The sequence below is a fragment of the Zootoca vivipara genome, chromosome 10 (assembly GCF_965207765.1).
Source record: "Zootoca vivipara chromosome 10, rZooViv2.hap1.1, whole genome shotgun sequence".
NCBI lineage: Eukaryota > Metazoa > Chordata > Lepidosauria > Squamata > Lacertidae > Zootoca > Zootoca vivipara.
In genome coordinates, this window is record NC_142593.1 from 35787381 (window position 1) to 35801385 (window position 14005).

General features: G+C 43.3%; 1 protein-coding gene across 2 annotated transcripts in view; it reads left to right on the forward strand.

Moving 5' to 3' along the window:
* CMYA5 (cardiomyopathy associated 5) overlaps positions 1-14005 on the forward strand; it is a 53850-nt gene that overhangs the window by 32987 nt on the left and 6858 nt on the right. For both annotated transcript variants that reach the window (XM_035099997.3, XM_035099998.3), the window contains exons 8-10: positions 829-975; positions 1825-1972; positions 13868-14001. In XM_035099997.3, coding sequence (XP_034955888.3) covers positions 829-975; positions 1825-1972; positions 13868-14001 — 429 coding nt within the window. The remainder of the gene's footprint in view (positions 1-828; positions 976-1824; positions 1973-13867; positions 14002-14005) is intronic.

Here is a 14005-nt window from a genome sequence, read left to right on the forward strand (position 1 = left end):
ATGTACGGTATTTCTCTTACATAAGTGCTGCATCCCTATTGAAGCTATAACAGCTACTTCGCTATCTTCGTTTCAAGGTGCTGTTTTCCCATTCTTACGTCTCCTGTTTTTTGACAACCTGCATCAAAATCAGGATGCGAGGATGCATGGGTGGAGTTGTAGAAATCCAGCATTTATTAAGGCTGGGTAGGAATCCAAGTCTAAAGAATATACATACAGGAAATGCATGTGTAGTGGTGACAATGAATGAAAATAAAAGTGACAAAATCATTGGCCTTGAAGTGCTCTTAGGCTGCATCCTAGGCACACTTACCTGAGCATAAGCTCCATTGAACAAAGTAGGAGTTGCTTCTGTGTAAGGGTGTACACTGTTAAGGAATAATAATAATGAGATACAATAGTACCAACTAGACAGAATTGTACCTACCTAGATACTACAAATAGCAGAGCTGGTTTCTAAAATATAGTACAGCCATACCTTGGTTGTTGAACGCCCAGGAACTTGGACGTTTTGGCTCCCGAACGCCCCTTCCCCCCTAGTCTTCCAGAACCTGCAGAGGTATGAAGAGAGCAGAGCAGAGACAAACAAGGTGGTGTGGTCTCAGATTGCTTGGAAAGAACCTTGAGGGAGGCGTCTTAGAGAGCGGTGGGAAGGCAAGGACCTTCAGTCCTGGCAACAGGAGGAGTTGCTGTGCTCACTAGGCCTGTACTGTTTTGTTGCTCTGAATAAAGAGTTAATTTCACTGACACCTTGCGAGTTATTGTTGACCTGCCTTGACATTCTCATGACTTCTTGCCTCTGTGTGTGTGTGTGTTTACTTGCTCTAGGCTTGGTAGAAGAATATCGCGTTACTGTGAAGGAGAGCAACTGCATTTTGGAAGATCTGGAACCTGGTCACTGTTATAGTGTGTGGGTTATGGCTGTGAACTACTCAGGATGTAGCTTTCCCAGTGGCAAATCCACATTTAGAACGGGTAAGTAGCTTGCAAATTTCCCCAGTGTTTGTAGTGTTTCTGTGTTTAATACAGAGGGTGTCTAATGGAATGCATGGAGAATATGGCCTTTGCTATGATGTGCCCTGTATTGATCTTTGTGCGAGTGTGCCCTTCGAGATGTTTCAAATAGATGGATATCTTTATGAGATGTATATTGGGCTGGTTCATACATGCCAATCATGATGACAATGATGGCAATGTATGCAGCTAAACATGACAAAATGCAGTACTGTACTGCCCGCATGTCATTGCTCAACACCTGGTGGCTAGCAATTAATTTAATATATTTAAAGCCCATCTCCCCCTCTCATAGTTAGAAGGGTGATGTATTCTCACACATTGTGGTACTGATGGAACCAGCTCCCTCCCAATATCTAGGATTACAGGGAGGGGGAAAAAAAATCTCCTGATATTACTGCAAGGAGCACATTTAATCTAAGGGGTAGTTAAGGCCACTAGTGTAGGATTGAAGACCTCATGATTTAGGCTAATTGCACTCAGCTGTATGTTTAGTTTAATTGTTTTAATTGCTAGCTGTGATTCCCCCCTCCTTCCCAAAAGGCAAATGAGTCAAAGGGTCTCTCTTAATAATAATAATAATAATAATAATAATAATAATTTTGTCTAGATAGTTTTGTCTAGATCTTATCACTGTGGGTATTATTACCATTTGAAGAAGGAAAACATATAAAGGGAAAAAAAGACTTTAAATAAATTGATGAGGAGTGTCATCTTGATATTAGCAATAATAGTGCACTCATTCCTTTCAGCGTATAAAGACTGCAGCTATCACTACGTAGCAGAGCTAACATGATGTTGTATTCGCAGCTCCCCCAACCCCTGTAATAAAGGCAGAAGAATGCAGCGTGTGTTGGGACACTGCCACTATCCGATGGAGCACCAGTAACCCAGAAGCAACAGACTCTTTCACGCTCGAGTACTGCAGACAGTATTCTCCTGAAGGAGAAGGTCTGAGGTCAGTCCCCTGTGCTCTGAAATGCAGATGGAGTGGATTGGAAGCTAAAAGGAATGTTCCAGAGTTGGGATTATTTTGAGGGGAAATAATTTTGTGCGGCTCGATCTTCCTAAGAAAGAGAGATCAGCTTTGCCATGGAGATTAACGTTTGTGCCAGATGCTAATCTCTGAGATTATACTCGGAAAATCAGAAATACCTTTAATTTGTGCTACTAAAGAACAAAACTACTAGAGACTAAACCCCAAAGGCTTCCTTGGGTCCTGTCCAAGCCATCCAGAAATGGATTAAATGCACGAGGCCTTGGTCTGAGCTATCTCCACCAACATCCTATGCTTGCTGCTTTCTCTCCTGTTGAGTTCATCTGCAAAGGCAGCAAGGCCGGCATAACTGCAGTGCAGCACTCTTCCTAACTGCTATCCACTCAGTGGATAATGCTGGGCCTGTATCAGAGATACAGCAGTTCAGATTCTATGTGGACGTATCCCAGCTTCTCAGTCATCTAGGTCAAGGGCTCTCACGCTAGCAAATGGGTGAGTTTTAATGTTGTGCAACAGAGGAATCCAACATAATGGTTGTGCCAATGGAAACTTGGTGACAGATTCCGCTTGTGCAGCTATGCTCCACTGGTATGAAACATTTTGCCAGTGGAACAAGAATGGCACTACATTATGTACAACCCTAAACTGATATTGTTCAGCCTGATGGAATGATTGTTATAAAGAGATAATGTGATATCCCTCCTATATGCTTCCCTGAGCTGCTTGGTGGACCTGTGGGCTACAAGTGTAATAAACATGCTGAGCAGATCTCCGCTGTCTCCCGCCTGCAATAATAATAATAATAATTTATGCACTAGATCAGCTTTCTCCCAACCTGGAACCCTCCAGATCTTCCCCAGCTGGCTGGTGCTGATGGGCATTGCAAACCTAAATATCTGGAAGGCACCAGGTTGGGGAGGGATGCCCAGGTGATGGAGCATGTGATGGAATTGTACCATGCTCTGAGCTTAGGAGCCCAGTCCTGGAAGAAGGATGATGATGCTCTTCCTATCAGTGAATTCCTTAGCTGAAAAAGGATAAGCCAGGAGGCTCCCATTTCGCTTGTCCTCTATAGTTTACTTAGCATAATGGTTTATTTGGACCTGAGAACCATTTTCAATTCCTGTTTTTTTGTTTTTTGTTTTGCATTTTGTTTCGTTGGCAAATGCAGGTTGTCAAAAGGAGCAATGTGCATTTGCATACTGGCCTCCATCCCAGGAGCTGTGTCTGTCCTGGGCAAAGAAGGATGAGTTCTAGAGCAAAGTCTGGGGTAATTAATACATTAATTGAAGGCAGGGACATAGCACTGCTATGATTCAAAAAAGCTTCTTCTTTTATTTTATTTTTGCTATTCATTTAGTGGTTACACATTTTGTTTTAATTTGGATGAGTGGGGGGTGGTTTAAGCAGCTTTGCAACTTTTCTGTGATATTGACTCCTGGGAAAGCTCAGTCGGTAGAGCATGAGACTCTTAATGTTAGAGTCACAGGTTCGAGCCCCAAATTGGCCAAAAAAATTCCTGAGTTGCAGGGCATTTGCCTAGATGACCCTTCCAACTCTACAATTCTGTAATTCTTTGAGAGAGAAAGCTTTCCTCTGAAGACCTGCCACACTAAAGAAGCCATATTTTCCCAGACAGACGGTGCGTACACAAAATGTGCGGGTTGCATGAAATAGCCACTGAAAGTGCTAGTGTGACTTCTTATCTCAAGCACACTGTCTATTTGTGTTCGTGATCACATATGAACAACAGAAGTGATGTTCACAAGCTCTTCCGTCTTGCCACATCTGCTGTGTTTATTACAGCTTTGTGGAGACACAGAAAGCTGTCTGTTCAAAACAGCTTGCAATAGCAAAACTTCAGAATATAAAATTGCCGAAGGAACACTTTTGTCTCCCTGTGATCAAAATTAAGAAGAGAGCAGCACTCAAAACCTGAGTAGAATTTTAGATGAATTGGCACTGCTTTGTGTTATGGGACATGATTTGAAAATCAGTCTTGCTCTGTGCATTTGTTACCTGGGTGAAGAGTAACTTGAAACCAGGCCTACTCCCACATGGACAGAAGGCGCTTTGGTAACAGATTCCATCACATGTTTTCTAAAATTTCTGTATCAAGTAGCTTGCTGTCCCAAACTAGGCTCATCTAAATGTTGCCATAACATAGCGCTTTAGTGTCAGAGTGGGGAGAAATTGGGTGGGTTTGTTTCACATTTTATTTTTTTAAAAAAAGCATTTTATTAAATTTTCCAATTAAACACATATAAAACAATAAACAAAACAAACAAACATTAAAAAACAAATACAACACATACAATGATCTTTTTAGTAATTCTTTCCAAATTTCTCATTCTAAATGCTCTGCCGAGCTTGACTTCCCTCCCTCCCCTCATTTGGTTTTCTATTCAGTTCTTATCACGCAGTTCCTTTATTCCATCCATTTAGAGTCAATTCGTATGATTTATTTCAGTCCTGCGTCTTTAAACTTCTACAGTTTTTTTCCCATATAGTCCACAAATTTACTCCAGTCTTTTTGGAACCTTGTTTCCCCCTGGTTCCGGATCCTGTTGGTCAGTCTCGCTAAAATGTTTCACATTTTAATGCAAACCTGCCAAATTCACACTTCGGGGGGGGGACGACTAAAAAACAGCTATCTGATGAAATTTGCATTTGCCAAATTTCTAGTCCACAGATGGGAGAGAGATTTGGCTTGCCTCACATTTTCATGCAAACCTATTTGATTTGTATTCCCGAAATGATATGCAAACTAAAACGAAGTTTGTATTTCTCTGCATTGTGTGATGCTGTTATCCAATCAAGTACGTAATATGTTTATTAGGAGAAAGTGCATTATATTACAGATGGTGGTTTGCAAGAATGTGTCAGTTAGGAGAACTTTCATACAAAAATGTGTACAAGAGGACAAATGCACACTTTAATGATGGTTAATCATTTTCATGATGACTTTTTTGGGGATTGGGGAAATCACAAACTGATACAGAAATCTGGAGAATTGAATTTAAGATTGGAAAAATGAGAGAACTAAAGTTGGGAACTCACCCATCCCCCATTGGCCAGATTGAACCCAACATTGAGGACCTACCAATCAGGTGTTGTGGCTGACCAATCTTACCCACCCACATCACAGGCGGTCAGTCTCCAGGTCTCACCGCAACACTCTTTGAGGGAGGACCCGATTTCTAGTCCCCAGTCTATAGCAAATATCAAATGCTTGCTTTTTCTCTGACTGATGTTTCTATCCTGCTGCAAACAGCAGCAAAGAAAACGGGATAAATCCTAGCAGCCTGGCTCTCTAGCTTCCCTTGAGGTCCATGATAAAGAATGCTTAGCTAGAGGGGAAGCTAAGGAGAGCTATTTTTGTGGCTGATTTCTCTTTATTTCCCTTAAATGAAAGAAAACAAATTATGGAAGGCATAATTCCTTGTATCTTTCAGACAGAAAGAGGGGAATGGAATCAGCAATAAAAACAAATTTCCCTGAATCATCAAAGGAAGCCGCAAATGAGGGTCATTGATTCAGCAAGCAGTTGGATAAATGCAGTTGGGAGAATATAGCAGTAAAGTCTCTTGATGGGAAGTAAATTTTGTTTTATTTTTATTTATTTTTAAATAGAAATAAAATGCCATTTATATTCCAACTTAACTTTCTCCTACAATGCACCCACATTATGGCTTTACGAGTTAGAAGTAATATCGTACCAGAGGGTTTCCCCTAATAACAAACCCCTAATGGGAACATAAATATTTATACTTGGGGTCTTTCAGGACCGGTGTGATATGGTCCCAGTGGCTCTTTCCAGTTACCAGTCTACCTGCCGCATTCTGGATTAGTTGTAGTTTCCGGGTCACCTTCAAAGGTAGCCCCATGTAGGGCATATTTCAGTAGTCAAGCGGGAGATAACCAGGGTATGTACCACTCCAGCAAGACAGTGTGCAGGTAGGTAGGGTCTCAGCCGGCATACCTGATGGAGCTGGTAGACACAGAATTAACCTGTGCCTCCATGGACAGCTGTGAGTCCAAAATGACTCCCAGGATGCACTCCTGGTTCTTTAGGGCCACAGCCACTCTATTCAGGACCAGGGAGTCCCCCACACCTGCCCGCCCTCTGTCCCCCAGAAACAGTACTTCTGTCAGGATTCAACTTCAATCTGTTAGCCGCCATCCAACCTGCTTCTCTTCATTCCTTCATTTAGTAAATGGCTTATCTGTTAGCTGTAGTGTAAGGAGCAATGCAGGCATGTAGCAAATTTACTTGGAAGTAAGACCCATTAAATCCAATGGAATTTACATCCTACTGCAGTGTGCAAAGGATTACACCCACAGTTAACTGAATGTGGTGTTTTCTTGTGCTGGTCAAATTTCCAGTCATTTCTCCTGAACAGAAGTTCGGGAGAGTTGAAGCAAATTAGTTCCTTATAAGGGACGCGGGTGGCACTGTGGTCTAAACCATTGAGCCTCTTGGGCTTGCCAATCAGAAGGTCAGTGGTTTGAATCCCCGTGAGGGGGGTGAGCTCCCGTTGCTTGGTCCCAGATCCTGCCAACCTAGCAGTTCAAAAGCACGCCAAAAAGTGCAAGTAGATAAATAGGTACCGCTCCGGCGGGAAGGGAAACAGCATTTCCATTCGCTGCTCTGGTTTTGGTGTTCCATTGCACCAGAAGTGGCTTAGTCGTGCTGGTCACATGACCCAGAAAAATTGTCTGCCGGCTTCCTTGGCCCGTAATGCAAGATGAGCGCCGCAACCCCAGAGTCGTCCGCAACTGGACTTAACTGTCAGGGGTCCCTTTAGTTCATCATAAGTCTGAGGGAGGGGAAGCAAATGTTGATTAGCAATTTGTACAGAACCAACACTGAACCTAACAAAGCAGCCATTGCCAGCTGTGAAGTCCACCTTCATCCTCCCTGCCTGTAGGAGACGCTGTAACAGAATTCCCACTGCATTCATCCCCACTAATTCCCAGATGCATTCAGTTGCATTGCTTACGGTAAAAATGATCCTACTGATGAAGCATTGACTTGCATAACAGTTCACAATTTTTTATGTGTAGTAAAAGATAACATTGTACATTAGAGGGGAAGAGGAGGAGCACAGTTAGTCGTAGATTGTAGCCAAAAGCAATAGAGTTTGATTCCCATAACTTTTTTGCGGGGGCGGGGGAACAATCCTAAAATTGTAGAATGTGCTTAGGAACTTCCTGTCTTAGAGGAAGAGGAATGGTACATTTAAAAAGTAATGTATTTTGTCCCTTTCTTTCTTATGTCCTCTGCATTCTGTCAAAAGCTCTCATAGCAACCGCATAATCTGGAAAGACTGCCAGGATCTGTCACGCTCTGCTAGTACAATGGAGCCATTCTATTTTCAGTGGTACTTAAAGTGTGTAGCTGTAGTATATAGACTCTGCTATATAGACCATCTGTAGTGCTCAGTGTATTTTAAAAGATTGATTACCTCACCACCACCTTCTGTGATAAGAGTGACATAGAGCTTATCCGCACTTCCCTTTTGCCGAGCTGTTTCCAGGCACAGGTCTGTGCTTAAAAGCTCTGGGTCTGAGCATGGGGGAGGTTTTTGGCCCTGAGCTTTCTCCATGAAAAACTGCTCTTTAAAGCTCAATTGGAGCAAATGTCAATTTGGGTTCTCTGAGGATTGCTGTTTGCTCCAGTTGAGCTTTAAGCGGGTTTTCATGTGGAAAGCAAACAAAGGTCGGGCACTCTCGCACAGAGCATGCACCATGCCTGGAAAGAGCAGAGGAAAGGTAAGGTGGATAAACCTATTGTTCAACAAATTGTGATAGTTTACATTATATTAAAACCCAAAGCTGATCTGGAGACTAAGAAATGAATGAACCATTCCCCCCTTTGCTGTGATCAATATCTTAGCAGTACATTATCTATGCTCTTCCCTTGCTGTCATTTTAGTTACACTAGCTCTAGGGCGGGGTACCTCAACTCCTGAGGCCAAATGTGCCCCTCCAGCCCTCTCTGTCTGGCTCTTGGGGCCTCCTTGGGCTATACGTCAGCTCCAGGCCACATTCCTCAATGTGCTCCACATCCTCCACAATGTGTTCCTGCTCCACATCCCCTTCTAGTTCATTTACCTGGCTGGAAGGTGCCCTTGAACTGTAATAATCCTGGGAACTAAAGCTTGCCAAGGGTGCTGAGAGTTGTTTAAAAAAGGTAAAGGATCCCTGGGAGTTAAGTCCAGTCACAATTGATTCTGGGGTTGCAGTTCTCATCTCGCTTTACTGGCTGAGAGAGCCGACGTTTGTCTGCAGACAGTTTTTCCGGGTCATGTGACCAGCATGACTAAGCCGCTTCTGGAGAAACCAGAGCACTGCACGGAAACACCGTTTCCCTTCCCGCCGGAGCGGTACCTATTTATCTACTTGCACTTTGACGTGCTTTCGAACTGCTAGGTTGGCAGGAGCTGGGACCAAATGACAGGAGCTCACCCCGCCGCGGGGATTCAAACCACCAACCTTCCGATCGGCAAGCCCAAGGCTCAGTGGTTTACACCGCATAATGCTTGGGGGAGGCAGCCATGATTGTTCAAAGTGGTAACCTAGAGACTTAAATATATGATGTAGGAGTCATTTCACTCAAATTGTTATTTCTTTAAAACTTTTTATACCCTGCCTATCTGTCATTAAGTAAATAAACTCCCAATGTGACCCACATTGGACATACCTTGCCATGTAGCATTCTGCCTGTGCAGTTCTGTTACGAGTTGTCCCCATATGGGAGGGTTGACGGCATTTGACTCTCTCTGTTCACAGTGAGTGTGCGTTTGTTTTCCTGTGCTTGCTGCATATGCTGGCACTTCCTCAGAAATGTGGAACAGCTAGCATTTGTTATGTGAAAATATTGTGGATGTGTGGATGATATGTAGGAGGGCACTGGTATCCGAGTGCCAAGGCCGTGCGCATATACTGCTCTAGTCTTCATTAAGGCTGCACTGAATATTCTCTAGTTTGCCATGAAATCAGCACACTTGACACAGGCAACCTACGGGAAGGGGGAATGTACCCACTTTGCTGAATGTGTGAATAATATCAGTGGTCTTGGTTGCTGCTTTTGCCTGGCTATTGGCCATGGTGGCTGGGGCTGATGGGAGTTAGAGTCATAGAATCATAGAAACTTAGAGTTTGAAGAGACCCCCGAGGGTCATCTAGTCCAACCCCTGCAATGCAGGAATCTCAGCTAAAGCATCCATGACAGATGGCCATCCAACCTCTGCTTAAAAACCTCCAAGGAAGGGGAGTCCACAACCTCCCAAGGGAGACCATTCCACAGTTGAACAGCATTTACTGTCAGAAAGTTTCCCCCTGATGTTTAGTCGGAATCTCCTTTCTTGTAACTTGAAGCCATTGGTTCGAGTCCTACCCTTCAGAGCAGGAGAAAACAAGCTTGTTCTCTCTTCCATGTGACAGCCCTTGAAATATTTGAAGATGGCTATCATATCTCCGCTCAGTCTTTTCTTTTCCAGGCTTAACATACCCGGCTCCTCCAACCATTCTTCATAAGGCTTTGTTTCCAGACCAGCAACATCTAAAAAGTCTCAGGTTTCCCATCCCTGTTTTAGGTTTTGTTCACTGAACAGAGCGGACCCTGCCACTGAGATCCCCCTTCCCAACTGCAACACATCAACTGGACAGGTGACCTCGTGTCACTGATGCTAACCAGGAGAACAAATGTTCACCTGATTGAAATTACCTTGTTGAAGGTATGTGCCTTGTTGAATTGAGGCTGTGCAATCACACTCCCCTTTGACATGCTACTCGTTTTCATGAAGCTGAGTTATATTTGATTTTGTATTTATTGTATTGATTCTGGGATAAAAGTGAAGGAGCCTATAAATAGGGTCAGATTACCACCTTTCCTGGTGAGCAGTGGTTGCAGCCAGACGCGGCACCTCCTCTCCCCTTGGGCATGCCGCACCATCTTTGCCTGTCTCCCTGTCGCCCTCGGCTGCTGTGGAGGCTCACGGCTTCCTGCCAAAACCTGTCCATTCAAATGGGTCAATCCATGGCGGCCGTGGGGGGGGGCATGGCCCTCCATCTACTTAGCCCAGCCAACCCCCAAACACAGCACCCAGGTGGGCACGCCGGGGTTAGGGTTGGGGTCTCTGTGGCTGGGCATGCAAAAATAATCTGAAAGTCTTTGAAATCCACTCTAGCTGAAAACAGCTCTTTGAAGTTGGAATATATTTCTTTTTTTTTTTTTGAACATACTTTTTATTAATTTTACAAAATACAAAAAAGCAAAAAAAAAAAAGGTACATACTTAAACCCCTTTTCCACCTCCTTCCTACCCACCCACATGGGTCCTCCCCTGCCACAGAAGTATCCCATGTATGTGAACAGTCAGAGATGGTCCATTTTATGCTTGGGTTTCTGTCCTCCCCCCCCTCCCCTGACCCCAAAGCCCCCCCCTGCCACCAGGGAGCTCCAGCAAACCAGGGCAGTACGCAGGAGGACATCCATCCAACCATCTATTGTCATACCAAAAAAAAAAAAAAAGAAAAAGAAAAAAGAGAAAAATAGAAATAGGAAAAAAGGGGGGGGGAAAAAAGAAAGGGCGAAAAAAGAAAAAAGAAGGAACAATACAAAACAAAAATTTTTTCTTGCATTCATAGTTGTAAAACCATATTTTGTGGGCTTCCCCTCCCCCCCCTTCCCCGGTTTTCATCCCTTTTTTATCATCTGCAACAGTTTCTTACTTTATAAAAATACACCTTTGCATCTTATACAACTTATAAATCAATTGTTAACATTTTCATCTAATATTCAAATCACTGAGAAATCAAACTCCCATTTTCTCTTCCCGTGCCTAATTTTTTTGTTTTTTCTCCCTCTATAAGCCTCCATATTTTCACATTTTCCAAAATCCATTCACTTTTAAAACTATAACTATTCTCAATTTAACCTTACATCCCCGATTGCCGGCTTCCCCCCCCAATCCAGCAAATTCCAAAATCAGCAGACCAGTTATAAACCTGTTAATCCATCCTTAATCACAACATCACTTTCCCTTCACCCCACCCCCTGTTTACAGTCTTTTGTCATCCAGGCCACCATACAGGACCCCTGAATTTCTTCTCTTCTCTGCATATTTTTTCCTTCTTCCCTGTGGGCGTTCTGGAGTTCCAATGATACCAATCGTGCCCCCCTCAAAAGCAGGGCACTCCATCCAACTTTTTGTAGAGTAGAGTCATCATTTTTTTCGTGGTGTGCTTCATTTTGTGTTGAATCATCACAATCCTCATCTTCTTCTTTTCCTTCCCCATCATTGTCATTCTCACATTCATCTTTTTCAGTGTCAAAAGCTTCATCTCCTAAAAAATCATATTCCGCCATCACCTCCTGGAATTTTTCCTGTAACTCTTGCCGTCGTGTCTCCTCTTGACATAACTCTATTCTTGTTTCCCACATTAAGGTCAAAACAGACCGCTGGAACTCAGGGGAACACTTTTTTGTTGACATATTTCAGTCCTGCCAAGGTCAAAACTTGTCACGTGGGGTGGAATATGATCACAGTTTGTTTTTCGACTCCATTTTAACAAGCTGGCTGCATTCTTCAAGTCTTATTGACAATAAAGTTCGAACTCACATTTCACAAACACTTAAGCCAAAAAAGAAATTCCACAAAGTCCAGAAATACAAAGTGAAGTAAAATTTGACTTATAAATCCTGACAACTCACTGGGTTGTCTGGGCTGCCGGCTCCCGAGTGGAAAGGTTTTTTCTTAAGCTGTACCTCTTATTACAGGGCAGTCATAAACCGCAGTCTCTCTCCCCTTTTCACCCTGCATCAAAGGGGAGATTCTCTTTGATGCCTTTGAGGGATCCTTTGAATTGTAAATCTTCTGTTTATGGCTTCGGGTTTCTATTTACTGTCTCTTTTGTTGCCGTGGGGGGGGGTGGCTTCCTCTTTTCTCCCCTCTCTCCCAGATCCAAATTGTTTTATAATAATCCAAATCATGAGGTTACTTACAGTCTTTTCCAATCGTTTTATTTTCGGAAGAATCCAGCGCTCTCCGCCTTCGGCTTGAAGCTTCTCCCTGCTAGAATAACGTTGCCGCTCAAAATGGCCCCCGCGACTTCTACCCTCCTCGCTCCGGAGCTCTTATTAGAGCTAGCCGAAGAGTTGGGGAGTCCGGATTGGGTCTGTGCCGAGCAAATTGCCCTCGGGACGCCCTTCCCGAGGTTCTAAGGGGCGCAGCGTCGCTCTCGCTGCCCTCCCCACTCCTAGCAGAGACGGGCCGTCTCGGAGACGAGACGAAACCCCGCCGATCGACGCTGGCGCTGAACCCGGAAGCCTGAAGTTGGAATATATTTCAACCCTTCAGGTTTTTTTAATGGCGAAAGGGCCTTGTATAAATAAATGAGATGTAGCGACCACTCCTCTCAAGGTCTCCGATGCAGAACTGTGTTGACAGTGACTGCTGTTTGCTCAGCATAAAGAATATATATGAAGTAAAAAGACGTTGACTATACTTGTGAACAAAGAATAATGCTTTAAAAAGAAAGAAATCGACCATGAGAAGATATGTCCTTTATTCTTCAGCTTCTGGTGCTATCTGGTGGAAGTTGGTGAAAAAACAGCTTCTAGCATTAGAGTCTGACAACCTATTTAAGAGCATTGAAGTAGAGGCTCTGTTAATTGTGATGTGGGCATGGATATATTTTATCTCACTATTATCTTCAATCAGGTAGGGTTTTCAGGTTTTGGTGCAAAATTTGTTTATCATAAGCTTAAAGGGATATCAAAACAATCCCAGTTTCACTTTAGCTCTCTATTGTTATGTCTCCAGTCCAATAGAAGTGTTATTGTGTAGTGTCGGTCTTTTGAGCTGGTGCAGCAAAAAAAGAACGCAACTCCTCACAAACACACCCCTTGTGCCCTGACAGGCTTTGGGTGTGGCAGTGAATCTGCTGGTCTGCATCCCTGGCCACTCATTAGGAATGCTGTTGTCGTTTTTCTGTTGTTTCCACTTCATAGTCTTCTCAGTTTGAAACCGCTTTGGGGGGATTTTGTCAAGTAGCCTTTTCTGAAAAGCTGATGCACCGAAGTAGGTTGGCAAGGGGGAGTGGTTCATCGAGATCTCTTCTTGGAAACATGGCTTCTGATGATCTCTTACAGGGAGAGTCTCCAAAGTTCCTTCCCTGTGGTCATGCTCATCTTTTTGGAAGAACTGTCTTTCCAAAGGCAGCTATAACATAGCAGTAAGGTGCTGTAAGTAAGTAAGTAAGTAAGTAAGTAAGTAAGTAAGTAAGTAAGTAAGGTGCTACTTACTTACTTACTTACTTACTTACTTACTTACTTACTTACTTAGTAAGTAAGTAGCTCTAAGGTGCTACTGGAAGGAATTTTTTTTATTTTGTTTCGACTACACCAGACCAACACGGCTACCTACCTGTAAATAGCAGTAAGGAACCTTGTGGTGACATCTGGTGATTGACAGGTGGGTGGCCCCACTGTTGGTGAACTGTAGGAGGCCAGATCCTGTTCCTCAACCCCACCATAAATGTTTCTTTTTGAAAACTGCACGTTGGGCAATGGTTTCTGTGAGAAAATGCTTTTTACCTTGTTTCTTCTTAGAGTTTTTGCCTAAGTTGGAACTGTTTTGTATTGATACTGATAAAATGTGTATGTGTGTGTAGATATTTTAAAAATAGCGTTGTTTTCCTCCCCTCTTTAAGGAGAAAAATAAAGGTCCCTTTATCTTTTCCCCTGCTGAGAGAAAAGCAGCTTGAGGGCCAGGAGTGCTTTTTGGGAGGGCAAACAGTTATGGATTTTCTTCCACAGAATTCAGTATATGTTTATTATATATTTCAGATCCCTGGCTGGAATTAAAAGACCTGAAATGAAAGTTCACCTACAATCCAATGTAAATTATTTCTTTTACGTGAGAGCAATTAACATCTTTGGGACAAGTGAACAGAGTGAAGCCGCTCTCATCTCGACCAGAGGTAG